The sequence below is a fragment of the Triturus cristatus genome, chromosome 8 (genome assembly GCF_964204655.1).
Source record: "Triturus cristatus chromosome 8, aTriCri1.1, whole genome shotgun sequence".
NCBI classification, from domain to species: Eukaryota; Metazoa; Chordata; class Amphibia; order Caudata; family Salamandridae; genus Triturus; species Triturus cristatus.
Genome location: NC_140591.1, coordinates 1,476,767,863 through 1,476,793,633, shown reverse-complemented (window position 1 = coordinate 1,476,793,633; position 25,771 = coordinate 1,476,767,863). Strand labels below are relative to the sequence as shown.

The 25,771-nt window shown below is 46.6% G+C and overlaps 1 protein-coding gene across 2 annotated transcripts in view; it reads left to right on the top strand.

Moving 5' to 3' along the window:
• The window catches only part of FAM168A (family with sequence similarity 168 member A), a 543,728-nt gene that overhangs the window by 503,720 nt on the left and 14,237 nt on the right, over positions 1-25,771 (top strand). For both annotated transcript variants that reach the window (XM_085623317.1, XM_085623316.1), the window contains 2 exons: positions 19,256-19,430; positions 20,734-20,863. In XM_085623317.1, coding sequence (XP_085479443.1) covers positions 19,256-19,430; positions 20,734-20,846 — 288 coding nt within the window. In that variant the 3' untranslated portion in view covers positions 20,847-20,863. The remainder of the gene's footprint in view (positions 1-19,255; positions 19,431-20,733; positions 20,864-25,771) is intronic.

The following is a 25,771-nucleotide window of genomic DNA, read 5'->3' as shown; positions in this document are numbered from 1 at the left end:
TGTGGTGAGCAAAAGAATAATGGATTAAACACAGATCCTTCTGGCTCGGGGTGAATGTTTGCATTGTCCAGCATTCCATCCATCAATTGTTTCTTTTGCATTTGTCTGTCAGGATTGAGCAAATCTGGTGCAGTGTGGGACCTTGGATGCCAGCTTGGTGCAGCCACTGGATAAGGATGGGGTAGGAGACGGTGTTGAAGGCTGTGGAAAGATCCATTAGGGTTAGGGCTGCGGTGTCTCCTCATTTCATAATCATCTGGCTGTCCTCCATGGCGGAGATGAGAACGGTCCCGTACTGCGGTCGAGCCTGAATCCGATAGAGTGGTGTTAAGATGCGGATATAAATGAAGCATTTAGTTGTCTAAAACGGCTTTGATGAACTTTACAAAACTGCTAGCTAGCTGCATGCCTGGGTGGGTTTTCCTTTAAAACATTATTTGATCCCTAAGGCACAAGATCTGACTCCCAGGCGACGAAAGCATGGGAATAAAAGAGTAACTCAATATTTTGGCAGTCTTTTGCAGCAGCATATCACATGGGCCAAGGTTTCCAGCTTTTAAAGGCAGTGTCTAGAGCTTTCAGACAAATAGGTTTCCATTTTTGTTTTATCCCAGCAGTGTCAAACTGGCCAAATCTAATATCCTTTTTCATTATTAACGTGAGAGCGTCTGTAAGTAGGGTTGCAGTACTCCTAGTGAATAAAGGATGAGGTGTCCAAGTGCTTTAGTGCAAGGCAGGCACTGAATCCACTTTAAAAGTTTGGACTGGTTGTTGCTTTCTGAAAATAAATTTAAATTGGAGCCAGGGTTGACTTGATTCCCAAGCTTCACTCATTTGTAGAAGATCTAACAACCGCTAATAAGATCTTAATGGGACCAGCTCTGAGTTCTTACATCTTTGCTAGAATCTTAATCTATGTGCTGTCTGCCGGACTGTCTGTTTAAAGAGATTGATTTTCCAGGCGTAGTAGAAGGTGTCAGAGCGAAGAGCTGCCTTAAAAGATTACGTTATGTTATGTTCAGCCCTTTGATCATTGGAGCGGGTGACAGCTCACATCAGTTAGATAATGAAGGCGAATACGTGACTGTGATGATGTCAAGTACTGGCTCTACCCATGGGCCAGACAGGTCATGCAGAGTTTCAATGGGGCAAACATCAAATTGCTTGCATCATCAAGAAAACTGATCAGCCTGGACAGCCCAACTAATGAGAGGCGACTGTATCCTTCTTTGACCTGCAACAACAACCGCTCTTGCCTATATCTGCTTGATCAAACTTTATTTTGAAAGAAGCAATAAGTACTAAAGTTACTTTATTCACCAAGCCAACCTGAAACTGCCCAGCTACATAACCACGCTTCAGCTCTGAACTTACTTTATAGAAGAGCAAAATTGACGCTTGAATATTTTTATTCTGCCGTTGACTTTAGTGCATTTCATCAAACAACGCTAATTTCCTGTTCAACGGTTAAGTATGTTTTTGTCCCTACAGAGGCATTTTCATACCTACTTCCTCTCTTAATATTATAGTTGTTTCTTAATACATTTGTTTTATTTTTAGACATCATTTTTTTAATTTCTCAGCTGGTCTATATGCCACAGATTCCTTGTAACCTTATTTTTTGTTTGTAACATGTGTTCATTTTAGAGGCAAAATCAACGTACACATACAATATGCAAGTTTCAACTAACAGCAAATATATCATAAAGGCACTCGAAAGGCCCCACTATGGGGTGAAGTAAATGCTGCTGCTGGAAAAACAAAATAGCAATGAAGTCAATGCTCAGTCCATAAGGTAACTCCTGAGTGCTGCTATTAATAAGCGGCTGGAACCTCTCCAGCACAGCAACATCCTCAACAATAGCAATTATGGGACCAATGCAATATTCAAGCAATCCAGGGCAAACAAAAAAGCCAAATAATAAGAGGACCAGCAATAAGAAGGAACATGCACTCAATAAAGAGAACCCTTCCTCCCCCATCCTTAAATCCCCCCCCCCCCTACAAGCCCTCTCCCCACCCCCTGGTGTGGCACATGGAACAGTTAACACTAACTAGTACAGAATGTGGAACTCGCAGTGTAGCACGGGTGACCAGAACCATCTGTAGCATCAAGCTTCTGCCTATTTTCGGGGTCTCCTAGTACCAACCGTAGGGCCTCTAGCATGTTCCTGCGAGTCCCCAGCGTGCAGACACGAAGTCAAATCCTGCCGACCACTAGCCACAGACTACAGACTCCTTGTAGCCTTATGTGTTCTGTTAAGCTTCTGAAAGGATAGACAAGGTAAATTGTTAACAGCTAAGTTTGGATATTGTGGTAATTCAGGTCTAACCCATTTAGCCTTTATTTAATCTTCCACCTCCAGCTGGCAAGTGCGCCCTACACCTACAGATCTCTAAATGTTGTTTGGGACACGTACCACAATGACACATTTCTGATATGTTGGGGTGTGCACTTATGTAAGCCTACCTGTGACATATTGGATTGTAGACAGCAATAAATCACCCATTCATACACCAGGATGTAGATTTTAAAACCTATTGTGATTCTTCAGGTTATGGAGCAGAAACTCTACCAACTTTGAACATGTTGGACCTATACCAGGGCACACATAATTTCTCAACATTTGCATCACTAAGCCAACAACTGATTTCAAGATTTTGACCATGAAAATCACATATATGTTCTTCAAACTTTGCCCATAATTCACAACGTAATTCTTCCTTGAAAGGGTATCATAAAATCTTTCTTTGAAAGTTTGAATCAACTTTGAATTGAAACTCCATAGTGTTTTCATGTATCCGGTTTCATAAAACCTTATTGGGACTCTCAAAGATATGAATCCCAAAAATATCCTTGACTTTCAAGTGGGTTGTTGGAAAAATTCCAGCAAGAGAGACACCTTCTTCCATATGTGGTGGTCGTGTAGATTCATTCGAGTGTATTAGAAATAAATCCTCTCGCACATAAGACAAATACTGGTAATTAAGATCCCTCCACATCCCCTAAAATTACTTATTTGAGACCCAGGAGAAATAGTGAATACCCTTTAACTAGCTCACCACTCATTTTTAGTTGCATACTTGTGTGAATGCTACGTGTGCTGCTAACAATCTGCTACTCCTCCCATACAAGTATGGTGGGGAAAAGTATACACCTACTTATGCTCTTCAAAAACTGACTTCGACACTAAATGATAAGATGTATAAACTCAAAGCCAAGTGGCTGCCTTCATAAACCTTTCTGAAAAGAGACAGATCACTAGAAGCCAACCCCACTCTGGTACCGGAACTGATTTCATAAAGCTTGACTAAACAAAATGAGATCCGCATCAGACAGCTCCTCAGACAATGACAGTCCCCTACATGACCAAAAAAGACTGGACTGAAATCCCCATTATGCAATCCCATATTTTACCTAAGTAAGCATCAATCTGTAATATGAAAATATTGGCAAATGCTTTACTGTATTAAAAATGTGACAGTTTTAAAAGGTAAAAGAAAGTGGTTAAACACTTCTTATTTACAATAATCCCAATAATAATATGCTACCTACTAGTTAAACAAATTGTGTTGCAAAAATTATGTATCTGAAAGATGTAGGATATTAGGAAAAGTTAAGCTTTTAGTGCCTTTTTAATGATATGAAATTTTACCAATTAGTGGCTGTTAGACCTGTCAGCCCTTTGGGTGGTCCCTCCTCATCATTATTTATTTTGTCCCACTTTTGCCTCAAACCCTGTTTGAATTTTTCCTTTTTGGGAACCACCAGACTTTTTAGTGTTGCTGCAGATTCAGGGAGCCATTTTAGCTACCCCAGAAACTTCTGTCTGAGGGCCTGGAGCACAAAATGGTGGCCACCTGTGACATCACCAGCATCCACTGGAACCTACCAGCACCTTCCAGAACATTCCAGGAGATTCCAGAACTCTGTGACAGTTGGAGACCGTTTAGAATGTTGGGAGGATAAGAGAGGCAGTTGGCAGTTGGAGCTGGCAGTTGGCACCTGACTGGTGAAGGGAGAGGAGCACAACAGTGAAGGAGGAAGGAGTGAAGCAGCAGGGGTGGAAACTTGTGCCTGGAGTGGGGTCCATAAACCCACCCTTGATACTTGTCCCTACTGATGGATCCCAGCCTATAGCCCTGTGTGGGAAGAAGACAGAAGAAACTTATCCTAAGGACCTGGACAGCAGGAACAGGCCTTAGAACCAAGAAAGCAGCAAGATCCTGACCTGGAAACTGGTTTCCCTGGAGTCCGGCGTCGAGTAGCCTGAGACCTGGAGCCCGAGGTGGAGAAGCGGCGCTGACTGAAGTAGCAGACGTCGTACCCGGAGCCGCCTGAGGTCGTGAGAGGGCGCCGACGGAGGTCGTGAGGAATACCAGAGGTCGAGGAGGAAGTGAACCGAGGTCGAGCGAGCGGCGTCATCGGAGGAGTGAAGTCCGCCCTCCGGAGTCGTCGGAGACCGAGGTAGAGGAGCACCGGAGGTCGGGAGTGAGGATCGCACTCCGGAGTCGCCCGGAGCCTGTGGGGAGGAGCACCGGAGGTCGGGGGTGAGGATCGCACCCCGGAGTCGCCGGAAGTCGACATCGAGGCCAGGCCGGCCGACGTCATCGGAGCCGAGAGCGCCATCGGACCGGAGCCGCCCGAAGTCGACATCGTGAAGAGACTGCCCGACGCCGTCGAATCGGAGGTCGAGATCGAACCGAGGCCACCGACATCGGACCGGAACCGCCTGCCGGCGTCGTCAAAGAACTGACATTGTGCCGAGGCCGCCGAGACCGAACCGGAACCGCCTCACGGCGTCGACACGACTCCAGCGGCGTCGGAACATCAGAAAAAGGGCAGTAAGTGGAGTAGAGGGCGCCTAAGGCCCTGTGGAGACCTGAGAGACTGCTCTAAGGGGCTAGGGAGGTGCTGAAACCAACCTGACTGTGCAAGGGGTGAACTGGGACTAACCTAGAGAGGTTGTGTGGAGAGAGAAAGCCAGGGCACTGGTATTCCCCCCCTTTGATCTACCTCAGCTTAGGCCTCAGCCTTGTCCCAGCCAGGGAGTAGCCCCCCTCAAGCCTTCCACAACCCTACAAGCTGTGCCTGGGCCAAATCTGCCCTTAAGAATTGAAGTGTCATCTGATTACATGAGTGTTGCTGTATACTTTTAATTATTTATTGGGGGTACTGTATTTATTGAATTTTGACCTATTTATTGCTGCACTATATTTATAGGTCCACAGGACTTGATGGTGTACAATATTTATTGGTACAGTATTTATTGCCTCAAAGTATTTAATTGTCTGTATATATTGCACTTGTATTTATGCCCTGTTATTTATGATCACCCCTATTTATTTCATCAAACAGCCAGTATTTATTTGACCTGCACTATTTAAATTTGTATATTGTGATTGACCTATTTATTTTTCCAATCAGCAACTAAGAGAAAAAGATAAAGAAAGAATATTTTCATAATTTTTACGGTGTAGAGTCGTTTTTGGAACGGATGCACGCATGGTTATTGTATGGGTATATTGTATGCTTAGCACTGCGCCTGTTTCCTGACCACTCGAGCCAAGCTACCACAGTGTGTTCGGGGAGTCCACCACCACCCTGCGGAGTGGGAGTGGGCGTTTCCAACATAAATTGGTGTTCAGTGGTGGGATAGAGCTGTGCCTACATATACTCAACAATAACTGTGGGTAGTCCATAGGCCTACACCGGGAGTTTTCTCAAAGCGGCCTTCCTAATTGTGGGATTTTGTTTTTTTCCAAATTTACTCTGGTGGTGGGAGGAGGTATTATTAAAGGTACCCCCCCTGCATTGTTACTGCACCAAACCTGTCCTCTAACCTGAGTGGGCAAGATGGAATTTGTACTGGAAGACTTAGAAACGTACACTGTGGCCCAACTCAGGGAGTTTTGCCAGCGGGAGGGGGTGTACTGCCCCCCAGGAGCAAAGAAGGGTGCACTCCAAACCAGCTTAAGGGCTTGGGGGGAGGCACGCCGAGAAAGCAAGGCTGAGGAGGAAGACAGGGATGGAGAGCCTGACCCCGAGGGGGCTGAGATGTACCAACCTGAGGTGGGGAACCTGTCAGCAGGGCCCAGGACACTTTCTAGGAAGGGCAGCACTGTCTCTAGTGGGGGCTTATCCGAAGTGGAGTTAGCAGATCGGAGGGAGAAAAGACAGCTCACATGGGACTTAGCAAAGCTGGAGAAGGAGAAGGAGGAACAGAGGATGGCTCATGAGACGGAGAAACAGAAGATGGCTCATGAGATAAGACTGAAAGAGATAGAGCTTCAGATCCTAAGAATTGGGGCACCAACTGTTCCTAATGGTGGCAGCCAAGACCAAGAAATCACCAGGGAATCCAAACCTTACCTGCCAAAGGACATAGTAGCTAGCTATGGGGCGGGTGACGACATCGCCAAGTGGCTAGCAGCCTATGAGGTCTCGTTGAGGGCCCATGGGGTTCCAGTGAAGTATTGGGGAGGAGGATTGTATAAGTACATGCCTCCCGCTGGTAGGGATGCTTTATTGGCCCTCGAAGAGGATGAGCAGACCCACTACCCCACCATGAAACTGGCGCTCATCAGAAAGTTTGGACTAACACCTGAAAAGTACAGACAGAAGTTCAGGGGTAGTCACAAACTGGGCACACAGAATTGGGTGGACTTCCTGGACTATGCAAAGAAGGCACTGGAAGGTTGGATTCAGGGCAGTGAAGTGAGGAACTACGAGGAGTTGTTTGACCTAGTACTGAAGGAACACCTACTCGAGAAATGTTTCCCTGAACTGCGGCAACACCTGGTGGATAGCAAGCTGACCAGTCCCCGGAAGCTTGCTGAGGAGGCGGACATTTGGGCTAGTACCCGGGTGTCCACAAGGGGGACTGGAGGGGATACTCAAAAGGCCGGACAGGGCGCCCCCCAGAAGAAAGAGGGAGGGGAAAAGAAAAAGGAGTTCTCCAAAGGCCCCCAAAATAACTTCCAAGGGAAGGGAACAGGATTCACCTCTAAGGCTAACCCACCCAGAAACCCTAATCCTGGCCAGAGTCAGCAGCCAAGGGTTGTCCATTGCTACGAGTGCGGTGGCGTTGGACACTATAAAGGAGACCCGAAGTGTCAGAAACGATCACCCCCTCCCACTGGAGGAAAGACCCCCGGAGTAGCTAGTGTAGTGCTCGGGGAGGAGATGCCCTTAACTAAGGGAAGGGAGTGGGCGGGTGTCACTTTAGTGTCCCTGGGAGAACGGGAGATGGTTCCTAAGATCCAGGTGCCCGCAAATACCGCAAAGTATGGGCAGTGGATCACCATCAACGGCCAAAGAGGGGAGGCTCTGAGAGACACAGGAGCCAGTATGACTATGGTGCGTAGCCAGCTGGTGTCTCCAGAGCAGGTAATTCCCGATGTACTCCACCCAGCCGCGATGGCTGACGGCAGAACAGGCCACTATCCCGTGGCCGAGGTTCCCTTTGAATGGGGGGGGGTTGCAGGTTCACTTCGAGTTGCCGTAAGCCCTGCCGTGCCAGTCGATTGTCTGCTGGGCAATGACATGGAGCACAACGCTTGGAAGGAGGTGGAATACCGGACTCACACCGAGATGCTGGGTACACCTGACTGGGCCTGTGTTAGCACAAGGTCCGAGACTACCCGAAGAGGGAGTTCATTCCGGCTGGAGCCTGGAACAAAGGCCCAGCCAGCTGCCAGTCAAGGGAAGAACCGAGGACAGGAGGAGCCTGCCTCGGCGTCTCCACCCCGTAGGACGGATAGGCCACCGGAGGTGGTGGGCCAGGAGTCTGCGGAGGGGGACGTTACCAACCTGGAGGACTTACCCATCCCGGCCGAGTGGCACGTGGAGGGAGGCCCGTCCCGGGAGGAATTCTGCCAGGGCCAGAGGGAGTGCCCTACCCTTGAGGGGCTGAGGCGACAGGCCGAAGCCCAGGCAGCAGGGAACGTTGAAGGGAACTACAGTGTTTACTGGGAGGATGGCCTCCTCTACAGTGAACCCAAGGCACCCCTACATGGATCGTCACGAGCCTTGGTAGTTCCTCAACGTTATCGAGCCTTCCTTTTGGAGTTGGCTCACGAGATACCATTGGCAGGACACCTGGGGCAAGACAAGACCTTCGCCCGTCTTGTCCCACACTTTTATTGGCCTCAGATGAAAGTGACGTCCGATACCTACTGCCGGACATGTGTGTCTTGCCAAGCCAGTGGGAAAACAGGGATGAAGCTGAAAGCTCCCCTGGAACCACTCCCTGTCGTTAGCACCCCCTTTGAAAGGGTGGGCATCGACATTGTGGGTCCATTAGATCCACCAACTACAGCTGGTCACAGGTTTATCCTGGTTCTGGTGGATCATGCCACACGGTACCCAGAGGCAATACCTCTGAGGACCATAACAGCACCTGTTGTGGCTAGGGCCCTGATGGGAATCTTTACCCGAGTGGGTTTTCCCAAGGAAGTTGTGTCCGACAGGGGGACCAACTTCATGTCAGCATATATGCGGGCAATGTGGAAGGAGTGTGGAGTGACCTACCGGTTCACCACTCCTTACCACCCCCAGACAAATGGTCTGGTGGAAAGGTTTAACAAAACCTTAAAAGGCATGATCAGAAGTCTGCCTGAAAGCCTGCGGAGGAAATGGGACGTCCTCCTACCCTGTTTACTTTTTTCCTACAGGGAAGTGCCACAGAAGGGAGTGGGCTTCAGCCCCTTCGAGCTTCTGTATGGGCACCCTGTACGCGGACCTCTTAACCTGGTGAGAGACGGATGGGAAAGAACTCCCAGAAAGCTCCCCCAGGATGTGGTGAGCTACATGCTGGCCTTCCGGAGCCAAATGGCTAAGTTGTGGAAGCAAGCTTCTGACAACTTGGAAGCCAGCCAAGCAGTGATGAAGGCGTGGTATGACCACAACGCTCACCCGGTGGAGTTGGAGCCTGGCCAGAAGGTGTGGGTGATCGAACCAGGAGAGCTTAGTGCCCTCCAGGATCGCTGGTCAGGACCCTTTGAGGTGTTGGAGAAGAAGGGTAAGGCTACCTACTTGGTGGACCTGAAGACCCCTCGTCAGCCCCTGCGGGTGCTGCATGCCAACCGCCTCAAACCCCACCACGAGAGGCCCGAAGTCATCTTGATGATGGTGACTGACGGAGGAGAGGACGTGGAAAGCGAGCCTCTCCCTGATCTGTTTGCGTCTCAGGAAAAGGATGGGTCGGTGGAGGGAGTGATTCTCTCCCCATCTCTAACTCCTGAACAGCAGGAGGACTGTCGCCAGGCCCTGGGGCAGTACTCTGCGTTGTTCTCCCTTGTCCCGGGTAGGACTCACCTGTGCGTCCATGACGTGGACACAGGAGACAGCCCACCTGTGAAGTCCAAGATCTACCGGATGTCAGACAAGGTGAAGGCCAGCATTCATAGTGAAGTCACTAAGATGCTGGAGCTAGGAGTGATTGAACCTTCTAGCAGCCCCTGGTCCAGTCCGGTGGTGTTAGTACCAAAAGCTGCACCACCGGGTGCCCAACCAGAACTGAGGTTCTGTGTGGACTACCGGGGACTGAATTCAGTGACAAAAACTGATGCTCATCCGATCCCTAGGGCGGATGAATTGATTGACCGGCTGGGAGCTGCCCAATATCTAAGTACCTTTGACCTTACTTCGGGGTACTGGCAGATCTCTTTGACTGATGGAGCAAGGGAAAGGTCAGCCTTCTCCACACCCAATGGCCACTACCAGTTCTGTGTGATGCCCTTTGGGCTCAAGAACGCACCTGCCACGTTTCAGCGCCTGGTAAACCAGATCCTCACCGGAATGGAGAGTTTCTCTGCTGCTTATCTGGATGACATAGCCGTCTTCAGTAACAGCTGGGAGGATCACTTGCGTCACCTGCAAGCTGTTCTCCAGGCCCTGAGACAAGCTGGATTGACGATCAAGGCCAGCAAGTGCCAGATCGGGCAGGGGTCGGTAGTGTACCTTGGACACTTGGTGGGTAGGGGAGCGGTGCAACCCCTCCAGGCGAAGATCGAGGCCATCGTGGCCTGGGAACCCCCCAAGACACAGACTGAGGTCCGAGCATTTTTGGGCCTCACGGGATACTACCGCCGCTTCGTGAAGGGGTACGGTACCATCGTAGCCCCCCTCACGGAGCTCACGTCCAAGAAACAACCTCGACGGGTAGTCTGGACGGAGGCTTGTCAGCAAGCCTTTGAGAAATTGAAGAAAGCCATGTGCGAGGCCCCGGTCTTACGGGCCCCAGACTTTTCCAAGAAGTTCATTGTCCAGACAGATGCATCAGAACATGGCATTGGGGCAGTGTTATCGCAACTCAACGAAGAGGGTCTGGATCAACCCGTGGTCTTCCTATCCCGGAGACTACTTCCCAGGGAACAGAAGTGGAGTGCAATAGAGCGTGAAGCCTTTGCAGTGGTATGGGCTCTGAAGAAGTTGCGGCCATACCTGTTTGGCTCGCACTTCCTAGTTCAGACCGACCACAGACCCCTTCGTTGGCTGATGCAAATGAAGGGGGAGAATCCCAAGTTGTTGAGGTGGTCTATTTCCCTACAGGGGATGGACTTTCAGGTGGAACATCGGCCTGGAGTGGACCACGCCAATGCAGACGGTCTCTCAAGGTATTTCCGCCTTAGTGATGAGAACTCCCAAGGGGTTGGGTAGCTCTCCCCACTTTCAGCTGGGGGGGACGCGTGTTAGACCTGTCAGCCCTTTGGGTGGTCCCTCCTCATCATTATTTATTTTGTCCCACTTTTGCCTCAAACCCTGTTTGAATTTTTCCTTTTTGGGAACCACCAGACTTTTTAGTGTTGCTGCAGATTCAGGGAGCCATTTTAGCTACCCCAGAAACTTCTGTCTGAGGGCCTGGAGCACAAAATGGTGGCCACCTGTGACATCACCAGCATCCACTGGAACCTACCAGCACCTTCCAGAACATTCCAGGAGATTCCAGAACTCTGTGACAGTTGGAGACCGTTTAGAATGTTGGGAGGATAAGAGAGGCAGTTGGCAGTTGGAGCTGGCAGTTGGCACCTGACTGGTGAAGGGAGAGGAGCACAACAGTGAAGGAGGAAGGAGTGAAGCAGCAGGGGTGGAAACTTGTGCCTGGAGTGGGGTCCATAAACCCACCCTTGATACTTGTCCCTACTGATGGATCCCAGCCTATAGCCCTGTGTGGGAAGAAGACAGAAGAAACTTATCCTAAGGACCTGGACAGCAGGAACAGGCCTTAGAACCAAGAAAGCAGCAAGATCCTGACCTGGAAACTGGTTTCCCTGGAGTCCGGCGTCGAGTAGCCTGAGACCTGGAGCCCGAGGTGGAGAAGCGGCGCTGACTGAAGTAGCAGACGTCGTACCCGGAGCCGCCTGAGGTCGTGAGAGGGCGCCGACGGAGGTCGTGAGGAATACCAGAGGTCGAGGAGGAAGTGAACCGAGGTCGAGCGAGCGGCGTCATCGGAGGAGTGAAGTCCGCCCTCCGGAGTCGTCGGAGACCGAGGTAGAGGAGCACCGGAGGTCGGGAGTGAGGATCGCACTCCGGAGTCGCCCGGAGCCTGTGGGGAGGAGCACCGGAGGTCGGGGGTGAGGATCGCACCCCGGAGTCGCCGGAAGTCGACATCGAGGCCAGGCCGGCCGACGTCATCGGAGCCGAGAGCGCCATCGGACCGGAGCCGCCCGAAGTCGACATCGTGAAGAGACTGCCCGACGCCGTCGAATCGGAGGTCGAGATCGAACCGAGGCCACCGACATCGGACCGGAACCGCCTGCCGGCGTCGTCAAAGAACTGACATTGTGCCGAGGCCGCCGAGACCGAACCGGAACCGCCTCACGGCGTCGACACGACTCCAGCGGCGTCGGAACATCAGAAAAAGGGCAGTAAGTGGAGTAGAGGGCGCCTAAGGCCCTGTGGAGACCTGAGAGACTGCTCTAAGGGGCTAGGGAGGTGCTGAAACCAACCTGACTGTGCAAGGGGTGAACTGGGACTAACCTAGAGAGGTTGTGTGGAGAGAGAAAGCCAGGGCACTGGTATTCCCCCCCTTTGATCTACCTCAGCTTAGGCCTCAGCCTTGTCCCAGCCAGGGAGTAGCCCCCCTCAAGCCTTCCACAACCCTACAAGCTGTGCCTGGGCCAAATCTGCCCTTAAGAATTGAAGTGTCATCTGATTACATGAGTGTTGCTGTATACTTTTAATTATTTATTGGGGGTACTGTATTTATTGAATTTTGACCTATTTATTGCTGCACTATATTTATAGGTCCACAGGACTTGATGGTGTACAATATTTATTGGTACAGTATTTATTGCCTCAAAGTATTTAATTGTCTGTATATATTGCACTTGTATTTATGCCCTGTTATTTATGATCACCCCTATTTATTTCATCAAACAGCCAGTATTTATTTGACCTGCACTATTTAAATTTGTATATTGTGATTGACCTATTTATTTTTCCAATCAGCAACTAAGAGAAAAAGATAAAGAAAGAATATTTTCATAATTTTTACGGTGTAGAGTCGTTTTTGGAACGGATGCACGCATGGTTATTGTATGGGTATATTGTATGCTTAGCACTGCGCCTGTTTCCTGACCACTCGAGCCAAGCTACCACAGTGTGTTCGGGGAGTCCACCACCACCCTGCGGAGTGGGAGTGGGCGTTTCCAACAGTGGCATGTTATTTATTGGTGGATATTCAGGGCATTGTTAACTACTATTATGATGGACACTTCTTCATGCAGATTCCTCATCTTAAGAATGTCCTCCAAGCACCAGATTGGATCTGGAAATTTGTGTCCAGCAATATGTCCCACGTGCCACCAGGTGGCACCACCTGACTCTATTCACAAATTAATTTGAAAATTTAGAGAGCATCTAGGTCATATGTCACCTCATAAGGTCTCTGGTTTAAATGTTTGTTGAATATGTTGAAAGTAGTTTTTTATCGCATCTCTACAATATGTGTTAGGTGTCTGGGGCCCGCCCATGACCAATTGGCCTGCGATCCATGCACCTTCATGCCCTGGAAGGCCATCCGAGAGTTGATTTCCAAGCTTTTATTGGCAAAGACCCGTAAGGGCACACCTAAACTGTCCTACCTGTCTCCCCTCCTTGAGGTAAGTCTCCTCTTTTAGAGTGTTCCCCCAAGCAGTCCTCCGACAAAAAAACAGAGTCCTCCTCTTCCTTGAGAGCGTTTGGATACTTGCTGGGGCCATTTCTCAATGCTGGCCTCTCCATATTGGCTTCAGGGTTGATCCTCATAGGGCCAAGTCAGAGTTTCTGTCACCATCTATTTACCTCTCCCAGATCGAGGCATTCCAGCATACTCCATTGGATATCTTTACCACATCTCTCTGAGATAATCTCCAAAGATGGGCCTGCTCCTGTGGGTTTGGTGAGTCCAGTGACTGACTCTAATGCCACCTGCAGCACTTTTCCACAAGCTCAGGACTACTTCAGAAGAAGTATTTGCCCATCAAGGTGACGACCCATTTGACTTTCGCTCTGCTCATGATCTCATATCTGGTACTGCCCTCGGAACCATTCTCTGCACTGTAGTCGAAGTCAGGAGAGATCATTTGAGTGGGAAGAGAAAAAGTTTAAGCTTTCTTTGTGGAAGAGCCCCTCGTGGAGCCTCTCCTTTGGAAATGTGCTCAAATGCATGAGCTTTTCTGCTCAGATTCTATTGCTTTAGACATGCCCAACTTAGACTATAGGCGCACAGGTGAAAATTGTTCGCAGCTTGTCAGCCTTCTCTATCCTTATCTCCGGGATGCTGGTCTTTGTTTATACGTCAATGATGCAAAGTTGCCCTTGACTGCAGAGCAAAAAGTCAACCTCCTGGTCAAAAATCTATAGCCGTCTTTTGCGGCCCGAGAACCTCTTATGCCATTCAATTAAGCATTGCTGTTGGCTATGTTAGCTGCCTGGGAGAAACACTTTTTATTTTTATTTTTTTATATCTAGCAGTTCACAGACCGATTGCATGCTGGAAACATAAGAGTACTTTGGATCAGAAAGAAGAGAATAGGTGCTTTCTACTTATCCATTCTCTGTTGAAATCCTAGTTCCTGGAAAGTTCTTATTGGTAGGTTTCCTATATAAAATATACAAACTCCTCACCCACACTGGTTGAGACACCATCACTGGAGTTGTTACTCGCCAACAACTAGTATTGCTAGTAAGCTTTCCATTAGGTCTTTCAGAATATTCTTTTGCTGTTGTGCAGATTTGATTACTCCTATCTATTTCATCTGGATCTCATTACTGTGTGGCTTTGTAAAATATTTATTTTATTGAGTTATTGCCTTACAACCTCTAAATTAAAAAAAAACATACGCTTGGTTAATTAGGACCTTCTCTGCCTGTTATTTTGTGATCAACATGTCTCTGCCTGTTTTTTATTTTTTTAATGCCGTATGCGTCCAAGGCTTGTTTCAGGATCTTTCATATCCCTATGAATCTTTGCCCTCCCTCTCCTCACATATTCCAGTGTGTTAGGTGTGAGATTAGCATTGAGGATAAGACAGGTATACTAATTTTAATCGGGCCTCTTCAGGAATTCCTGTGAGTAAACAAAGATTGCAGGCTCTAAAGTTAAGACTGAATCGCAGAGGTTAAAATCGCGTTGTCCTATGAAAAACAGAGTTGCATTGATATCCATGTGTGGATGGAATCCATCTTGGTTTTTAACCTCCTTCATTCCCACACACACTACTTCACATGAGGACAAACAAAATGAAACATACAGTCTGTCCCTTTCTTCTTATCGTTGAGTATCACTCACCTAGTGCTATCTCTATTTTTGTGTCCTCATCAGGAGGACCATACACTAGCAGGCTACTAAAGGTTGCTGACAGGCTATTACCAAAATGTTATAAAAAGTTCTGCTTCTTTGTGGAAGCAAACATTTTTTTCTCAAGTCCTCTTTCTTACCTAGTAACCGCTGTGGTGCTTTAAGTGAAGCAAAGAAAGGTCCAGGAGGACATAATGGAATCTCGTGGGCTGAAAGGCTCCTGTGATGTTGCATCTGGCCATCAAGCCCAGCAGGTAAAATCAAGAACAGAATCTGACTTGGAACATCAGAATCCTATCCGAAATCTATAAAGTGTAAGCGCTGCAATATCAACCTCTGTTGTGGGATCAGGAAGATGTGTTCTCATGTGGGAACCGCCCTGTTTTTTTCTGCCCATGGTATCCTAATGGATGCCTAGATGCTTCACAACTCGCTTAGTTACCATACCGTATTTGCAGTAGGCCTTTTGCAACCTGCTAGTTCATGGCAATATACCCACAGTGGCCCTTGAGATAAGCCATGGACACCATTTGCTACAGCAGACTCTTTCATTGGAAGCATATTTCATTCAGGTTACATTTTACTCAATTTGTGGGGGGGTCAGGTAAGTCATATGTAGGTAGTTGAACTGGACTAGTTTGAATGGTGTAATGCTGGCTACAGAGCTGTACACTTTTTCCCGGTCCATATTACTTAGTTGTTCACCACAAATTCTGACCCGCCTTTCCCTAACATCACCTATAACATCAACCTATTGTGTCATGGCATCCAATAGAGAATGGCAACCAGTCTTGCCCCTTGCACCAATTATAACATCATTGCAGCATTTGAGTAGTCTCTCTGGCCATTTGCGAGAAGCATGTGTGCTGTAGAAGTTGTCCTGGGTTAATACCAAAGTATTTTTGTGCTTTGCAAACATCTCAAATCTATTGAGAAAAGATCAAACAGTACCTCGCAACTCCCTTCTTTTCATGGTGTTACATTCATTTCTTGCTTAATCTGACTAGAAGGGTGAATACTCCATAGTTGCATCTAAACTCCGGATGGTGTTGGCTGCTTCATTATATCTTTCACTTCCTTGCCTAAGATTTGGGCCACTTTGTAGTATTCTTACATGATGTTTTATCCCCTATGTTTCTCTACTCTAGCTGTTCAGCCTGTGTGTGTTTGTTCTGTATGGAATGTTTGTGAGTGGACCTTGAGTAGAATGCCTAGGTGACTGGATGAGGAGTGGCAGTAGGTGAGAAGGGCTGAGCAGCTAGCAGGCTGCTCCTGGTGGGGCTGTTGATATCCGCATACAGACTGCCTTACAGGACTTATATACTTGTTAATGATGACCTTCCTGTTGTTAAGGACCTATTGATGTTACCCGTGAATAAACCTACGTGGTTTACCACTTACCAGCGTGTCCTCATTACTACACACTTGTTTTATAACTTACTGAAAGCGCTCTGGTGCATGCTTCCCCACCATTAATAATTCCTGGAGCGATTTGTTTTTATTCTTTTCTTGTGGGAGTTACTTATCCCAGTTGCGCCTTGAGCTAGACCGTGTTTGCAGCCATGTTATGTCACTCTGTCCGCGAGCTCGTGCCTGCATTTTTCCATTGCAATTTCAGGATACCCAAGCGGACCGTACTACATTTCCCAGCCCATCATCAACAGCAAACTCGACACGACTGCCCAAGTCAGTGCCGTCACTGTCTCATGCTTGCATATCCTGAAGATGCTGAGGAAGATTTTCTAATGGTTCCCAATCAGCACCTGGAAAACTTTCACGCACCCCCTGGTCACAAGCAAGCTGGACAACGGAACACGCTCTGTGCCGGGGATCAACAAAAAACTCACTGGAAGGCTGCAGACCATTCAGAACTCAGTGGCCAGAAAACTTTAACCACCCACGCAGCACTCTTATCACACCGTATCTGAAGGAGCTCCACTGGCGTCCCCATTCACAAATGAGCACAATTCAAACTCCTCACCCACACTTAAAAGGTGCTGCATAACACTGGCCCAGCATCCCTCAACAATCGCATCTGCTTTCACAAACCTTCCAGACATCTCTGATCGTCTGGATCCCTACTTGCACAAATCCCACACATACCAGAATCAGATCCGGCGGTCGAGCCTTCACCTACATCGCTCTTAAAGCATGGAACGACCTACCACTACACACGTGTCTCCTCCTCACTTCTTGAATTCTGCAAGAAACTGAAGACCTAGCCTTTCTAATAGTCCCAATAGGCCCTAGGTGTGACTTGATACACACCTGCTTAGCTCCAGAATACCCTCCTGGGTAATAATGCACTCTACAAATCTGCATAACTTACCAATTTCATACCAATGACACCAACAATAGATCTAATTTTAAAAATATGCTTTTCAGGGTTTTCCATGAGACTTTTCTAATTACAGAGGTTTGAAGTCCATTTCAGACGTCAGTGGAGCACTGATGCCCTCGAACCGCTTTGTTCACATTAAGCATATGCTGAGTTTCTATGTCATCCATGATTTCAGTGTCCAGGTGTTAGAATCCTGTGGTCTCCCATTTGACACCCAATGGGTAGGTCTCGTCATTTAATCCTTTAAGAACTTCAAGTAGGAACAACTTTGATTTGTCCGAAATAATGTGTAGCCCCAACATCTCCCCATTTCTGGATAGTTGTCATAGTAGTACCGGCAAGGACTGTACTCTTCAAATAAAGAAGGGTATTGTCCACATACTTGCAAATAATATGGTTCATGTTCTGATTTTTTTTACCCCACTTTTGGAAAGCCATTCTTAGGCAGCAGCTCAGCAGTTCCACTGCAAGGGCAAACAGTAGTAGCGAATTGGGACAACTCTGCTTTATTCTACTTTATAATGTCCAGTTTTGTGACGTAACGCATCCCATGTGAACCCTTCCCGTTTTGAAAATGAGTATTCAATGGTACCCTCACGTTTAAATTGTGATATCAATTGAGTGAGATCTTGCTTCTAAATGATATTTTTACCAGAATACTTTAGCCATGCTATGCACCTATCTGCCCACGACATGTCTCGCTAGCAAATATCTGGGACTCTCATCGGAATGGCCCAGATGCTGTACTGAGATGGCAGACTTTTTCTACATTGTGTGGGATTTCCCACACATTATTCCCTATTGGACTACCATCCTTACACTGCTGACTGAGTTGACTGGCAGACCGCTGCCCAATATGGCAGCTGTGTGCCTGCTAGTGTGATGTTTGAGACCAAAGCGTCCAAGCGCACCTCCAGATTTATAGATCTGGCTCTGCTCCTTGGGAAGCGAGCAATAGCTATGCACTGGCGGGCGCCTGTTACCCCATCGATAACATACTGGTTACGAGAGGTAATTAAATGGAGCAGAGCAGCAATACATTTAATAACCTATACTTCTCAGCAGACGAGAAGCAAACCAGTCACCACTAGCTGGGGCACACTACTCCTGGCCCTACAGGCTAAACCTGAGGACATGCCCCCGTGAACATTGCACACTGAACTCAAATATCCTAATCGGACATAACATAACAGCATATTTGTATTTACCTATCCATCCAGATGAGGGGGAATGAAGCACAAACAAAAAATGTCTAGGGTGAAATGGGGAATATTACTAAACATGTGCTGTAAGGAGCACTAATATGGGAAATACACAATCTGAGAAAGGTAACCGTGGTCGATACACGGAGGGAACAAAGATTTGGATGGTGGGAGTACATGGGTTGCATTGACATTTTCTTTATGTAAACCTGACAAGTTGCAATTATAATGTGATTCTGTGATACGTTGGCTCCGGTACAATGCAAGTCCACAGTATGGGAACAGTGGTATTGATGACAACCGTTGGCAAATGTTTGTGGAAATGTCAATATTTTGACAGCTAAAAACTGCAAACCTGCAAGGTACCATCACTCACTGTTGGCGTCCAATATACTGACGTAACCAATCTACTTCCACCCTCAACTCTAACATCTAAACACTCCATTTCCTCTTTACTGATGTTACTCGAAAACCACAAGTTGAGGTCATTCCTATTAATCACTTCTACAAAGTTATTGGCCTGATTTATCATAACTCTCCAGATGACAAACAGGTCCTCAATATATATCAGGCCCCTATCATAATATTGTCTGACCATTTCTCTAGCTCTGGACCATTTAGCACCTTCTCCCTCCACCATCCCATATGCAAATTCACATAGCTGGGGGCAAAGCAGGTGCCAAGTGCAGTCCCTCAAATATTGAACAGGAAGACGTTCCTTGTTAAGCACCATCTGTTCATCTTAAGGAGAATTTTTATGCTATAGGTCCAACATATTGTTGACCTGTTTGTCAACATGATCAGGGATGGAGCACTATATGGCTCCTTTTAAAAATGTATCTTAAGATGCCTTTGTTAAATGAGGCTTATATCAATAACCAGCACTGACCACTTGTTTTTTTTCCTGTTTTCTTTCTTTGTAACAGGGAGCGTACTACACACAGCCGGTGTATGCAGCGCAGCCTCATGTCATCCACCACACCACTGTTGTGCAGCCAAACAGCATTCCATCTGCCATTTATCCAGCTCCAGTTCAGGCACCTAGGGCTAATGGTGTGGCTATGGGAATGGTTGCTGGGACCACCATGGCCATGTCGGCAGGTAATAATTCCCTTGGGGGTCTATTTAAGAAAAGTAAAAAACTTTACAAACTAGTTCATTCATGGACCCATAGTGGTGCCCACCATCCCATAGATTTCATGTTTAGTTATGATTCAGAGGATGTTATTGTCTATAATGAATGTGCCCAGTTCTTTCGGGAAGTTAATTGTTGCCTTCCTTGGGTGATACATGCGCGCTAGTATTTTTAGGAATTTCATGTATAAATATGTTGCATACCAATTACTTTTAAATACGTATACCTTAATATGTGAATGTCCTGAACTGGTGACGATTTACATCCATTTTAACACAATGTTGTCATGATATTGATAGCGTGTCAAGATAGGGGAATTTTTTAACACAATTTTAAATGAGTGCATCTTGTGCCTGGCTAACTGATGTTCTGTAAAGCAAAAAAACAAAAACATATTGCCGATATAAGGAATTGTTCAGCTGCGCATTTTTTTTTTCTAAACACAACCTATCCTGGAAGTGAATTTAAGGTCACTGCTTCATCTTCCTCGTGCATTCATTGTACTGAATATTGAAAGGACCCGACAACAGATTCTGCTTTGAAAACATCAGTGCTTAATTTGTGCTGGTGGTTGCAGGTGAAGGGCAAAAGCGCTCATTTGTGGGGACCAGAACTTATTTTTCATCATTCGACTTCAACCAGAGCAAGAGAAAGAAAGGCAGAAATTAAGAAGAAAAAGTAAATAAAGGATAAAAAAAATAGTGAGCTAGGGACAAAGCAAATTTGAAAAAGAATACAAGAGTTAAAGAAATAGGATGTTTAGGGTGGTGGAAGAAAGAAATATGAAGTCAAATGAAGACTAGGCAGCCTTAGTATTCAGCAACTCTGGCATTCAGCAGTGCCGGCAACAAGTTTCTAAGAAAAACTTAGAGCCTTACACTTATTTTTTGTATTTTTTTGTTACGGAGTTAGCACTGCATAAAGTCCCTTTTATTTGAAGTAAGGGGTAGAGGAAATGCAGGGTTTCAAGCAGTTGGCCTGCAGGTGCAGAAAAGTTGATGGCTGTAGAATACTCATTATACAAATACTGTTAACCTTTCTTTCACAGTTTAACAGGACAGAAGGGTAGGTTATTCCCATACCGCAGCGCCCACTCCCCACATTGTAAGAATGGACTTTTTATGTTCTGAGCTTGTAGGCGCACCACAGATGCATCATTCCTACCAAATAGGGAAGCAGTTTCTGTCTTGGATGTATCATGTGCTTGTCTTTGTCAGTGTATAAACCAGATCATAGATATATTCATTTTCTTTTTGTCTTTTTAACCAGGCACTCTGTTGACAACCCCCCAACACACTGCCATTGGAGCACATCCCGTGTCTGTGCCAACGTACAGGGCTCAAGGAACGCCCACTTACAGCTATGTACCTCCACACTGGTAAACAGTGGCCAAATCCATGTAAGTAGTAGCAGGTTGGCATTGCAGCTGCATCATGGTATGAACCTACTCCCCTGTAAAACTTTGAATAATGAAAGAAGGCGTATCTGGGGTCTAACTGGGGAGCAGCAGTGTTGGGATGGGAATTTCCCTTGCATGATAAACGAGCATGTACTGCTACCCTAAGTATCTGTCAAATCTCCAAGAGCGCTTTTGTGCATGCAGATGTAGGACAAAATATTTTGGAATGGTTTGTTGGTTTTTATATTATAGAGTGTCGGCTTTGAGTCACTCGTCCACATGAGGAACAAGAGTCACTGGGAAAATGCTTGTAACTAATCAGATAGACATTGAGCAAATGAAAGAAGTTCTGGTCAGATGGTTTGGACTGAAGCCATCTCCGTACTTTCAAAGGTTTCAAGAGAGCAATGGAGTGGGTGGTGTTCCATTTGAAACTTGGATTTGTGGTGCATTGTGGCATTCGAAGAAATGTATGGGAGTGATTGAGGACAAGGATTTTCATGCATTTAACCAGTTGATGGCAACAGAGTGACTCAGGGAGGAGTGCTCTATGCCAGTGGTTCGCAACCTTTGGACTTCTGTGGACCCAACCTTAATCATTACCATTACCGTCTGAATCATAATTGTAATCCAGGGATCCCCAATAAGTCATTACTGGAAGCTGTGCTCCTCTGGCCCAAGCATTTTCGATGATTTTGACCACAAAAAATACATTACAAATACAGAAGCAAGCACTCCTCAAACAAATCCATAAATGATGAAATATTCTCAAACAAATATAAAAAATAGAAACTTTAATTTTTAATGGGGAGATTGGAGCTTTTCTAAATTCAATTGAGGCCACTCATCATCCAAACTATATTCTGTTTGATGCAATTGGGGCTACTAACTTAATTTTAAGCCTCTAGTTTCGCATTCCTTCACACTTTATTAATCTGTTAATATTATTTGATGTTCTAAGCAGTCGCGGACCCCCAGGGGCCCGCAGACCACTGGATAAGAACCACTGCTCTACCCCACTTAAGCAAAACCTGTCTGAGTTGACAGAAAGAAATCTAGAGAAGCTTGCAGTTTTTGTGGGCATGTGGTTAGTGAACAGGGTTTAATAAAGGGGTGGTGTATTATGGCTCTAAGCCAAACTGAGAGAGAAACTCACTACAGACTGGTTCCAACCCAGGGAGTAAGGGTCAGGGATGTTCTCAAGGATCCAAGGATGGATACAGGCAGAAATTGAATTGGGTTCTAGGTATGGAACACAAGGAAGTGGTAGGACATGAAGGCTCTCCCAAGTTCAAAGTGATTATTTTTTGTAGGTGTCACAAGGCTGGGGGAAATGCAAAAGGGACTGTCGGATGAAAGACCCTGTACAAGTAGCACCCGTTATTGCAAGTGTATTAACAATGGGTGAAGGGACCTGAGAGGGCCCTGTTGTGCTGTGCGCCCACTTTTCACAATGTCTATTTGGATAACATGAGGTTTTTTATGGAGGGTAGTGTAAATGGAATGAAGGTTTCTACCCTGAGGTATACAAGTACTTACAGGACTAGGGGGTAGTATCTCAAACCCGAGGAGATTCGCACTCATCCTAGTGGCATAGGCTTTACAGCCAGTTAGTAATAGCCATGGAGTTCTTCATTGCCCAAGTTGAGTTAGAAAGAAGCAAGATGCTGGATGCCGGTTTAGTACCAGGCCCTTAAGGGCTACATGTCTGGGACCAAGTCAGATGCATTGACCAGAGCACAGGCTGCACATCAGTTTTAGGTAGAGGCTGGGACCATCACAGTTTTGCAAGGACCAGACAATGGTATTGAGCATATTAGGGAAGACTCTAAAAGGCACAGGCTGTGGTGTCTGTCGCCCAAGCTCCAGAGGAAAAGGAGGATGAGACACCTACAGTGGACTAAGTGTAGGAGTCTAGGTCACTTCCAGAGCTGTTGCATGTTTTAGCTGCTGAATGAACCAGGAGGAATTCTGCCATGCACAAATTGAGTGCCCTACAAATGTGGGAATTCAGAAGGAAGCCAGGAACACTCATCAAAGGGTGTGATTGGAAGGCATTACGTTTGCTGGGAGGATGGATTGCTCTTTACTGCACCCTTGAATCTTGAACTAGGAGCAAGTAAGAAGCTTGAGATTCATTTAGTGCACCGACATTTCCTCTTGTCGCGGGCCACACAATGCCCTTAGCAGGACACTTGGGCATAACAAAGGCAAATGATAGGTTGGACTGTTTGTTCTACGTGGTAGAGATGTGTAGAGAGACAAGGAGGTTCTGTAGAATCTAATCCGTTAAATAGTAAGTCAGGGGGTAAGACCAAGGCTCCGTTAGTCACCCTTCTAGTGGTAGATGTTCCATTCAGCGGGTGGACATTGACATTGTTGGACCATCATCTCCCTCCCTCAGTATCAGGCAACAATTATATGTTTTGTTATGGTTTATCATTTCTCCAGATATGCAGACGTGGTGCCTTTGAGGAACACAACTATGAAAGAAGCACTTAGGACTCTGCTAGTGATCTTTTCTAGGGGTGGATTTCCTTAAACAGCGATTTCTGATGAGCAATAGACATCCACTCCGCTTATATGAGAGAGATTAGGTAGCAAGCTGGTGTTCCCTACCATGTTTTTCAAGGCATACCACCTGCAAACCAGTGAGTTGGTGGAAAGGTTTATTAATACCCTTAATAGCACAATAGGAACTCTGCCAGAGAAAATCAGTTGCAATTGGGATCTTCTCCTGACACTTTAGTTAAAGAGGGAAAAGCAGGAACTTTAGTCAGATAAGGGTAGGTTGGACCTTCAAGGTCACCTCCATAGGATATGGTGAATATTTGTCTCAGACAGTTAGTGATACAGTCCATGAGTTGTGCAAAGGCTAGCCTTCATGCAAGCCGGGAGTTGATAAAGGAGTTGTATGATTGGAAAGTGACGCTTGCTGACCATGTACCAGGAGGGTTAGGAGGTGTTGGTGATTCTATTTGTCCAAGAACTTTGCAGGATAACTAGTGTGGGCCACACACGGTAGTTCAGAAGATTTCTGAGGCCAATTACATGGTGGACACAGGTGCCACAACAGAGCCTAACGTGTTCCATGTGAAACGACTAAAGCCATACCTCTGGAGAAACGACACTGTGAACAGCATGGTAATGACAGAGGAGGATGAGGAAGACAGCGTGTCACTCCTCGACATACTAAGTGGTGATGTGAATGGTGGTTCTATGGATGAGATGCAACTAGCCTCCTCAACTGACGCCTGAGTGCAAAGAGTTACTTGGATAATTTTCCCCTCTCTTTTAATTGGCTCCAGGATTGAAACCTGCATGTGTTGATGATACAGGGGGTATCTTCCAATTCAAGAGCAAAGTTTACAGGATGTCAGCCAAAAGTACATCTTGGTAGAGTTTGCTAAGATGTTAGATTTGAGGGTGATTGAGTAGCCTTTCAAACAATCCAGTGGTATAGGTGGCCAAGCAAGGATCCACAGACTTACATTTTGGTGTGAACTACCGGGCCCTCAATGAAGTGACCAAGACCGGTGCACACCCAATTCCTAGAGCTGTTGCGCTTTAGGACTTTCTGGGTGCTGCTTACATCTTGAGTACCTTCGATCTGATCAGTAGCTATTGGCAGATCTTATTAGGAGATAATGCCCAGAAAAAGAATGCTCTTGCCTCTTTTCAGCTACTGATAAACTAAGTTCTCTTAGTATTGGAAGAGTTCTGTATGGCCTACCTTGATGACTAGCTTTAGCATTTCATGGGAGGACCACCTGAGACATCTATAACCGGTATTGATCAGGATAAAGTGAGTAAAACTGACCATCGAGGCAAACAAGTGCCATGTGTGGCAATCCTTGTAGTCTACCTTGGGCAATGGGAAGATCTGCCTATTTGATGCTTTGATCCAGTCTATGTTGAATGAGAGTTTCCTACCACCAATACTCAAGTGAGAGCCTTTTTATGGTGCATTTGATTATGGCCAACACTGGAGCCTTGATTGCACCCTTGATAGCTCTGACACCCAAGAAGCAGCCTACGAGAGTGATTATGACTGTAGAGTATTGAAAGGCATTGGAGGACCTGAAGGTAGGTAGCACTGTGCAATGCACCTGTGTTGAAGGCTTCAGACTATGATCAGACCTCAATTGTACATACTGACGCTTCATGTAAGGAAGTTGAATTGGTACTGACACATCTTGATGACAAGCCCAGCAGCCTTTGTGAGCCGCAGATTACTTAGAAAATAAAACAAGATGGCCGTTGAAAAATAATGCTTTGTCAATGTTTGGACCTTGACGAGGTTACGGCTGTGTGTGTTTGGTACCATGTTTAGGTTCTTACAGATCATAAACTACTCAAGTGGTTAATGGCAGTGAAGGGTGAGAATGGCAAGTGTGTGAGATGGTTGGTCTTTTTACAAGGCCTAGAATTAACAGAGGAGCACAGAGCCAGAATAAATTATGAGAATGCAGATGGTCTTTCCTGACAGTTTTCAGATCCAACAGCTGTACTCCTCCAAAGGTCCAGTAGGGTTCCAGGTAGTCTGAGCTGAGAGGGGCATCTGTAGGGACAGGAATATCCCTGTATGGTAAACAGATGCGTACCCCTGCCGTATGCACCCAACTGTGAGTGAACTTAGTGTCTCAACCTTTCATTTCGACTCGCATCACCCAAATCTAGTGTGTGCATATGCCTATGCCTTTTTATGATGATGCAGGGTCCAGAATTTCTGGTCATAGGACTACCGCCCATACTCTGGGTGAATCATTCATGTGAGTGCATTATTTTTGTTTGTCAGGCAGAGGAGATTGTATGGACCCCTCTCATGTAGAGTTGTGATGTTACATGAATCCAGTGCTTAATTTGCTGAAAACATAAGTGCTAGGGAACTCGTCAGAAGGCCACTGC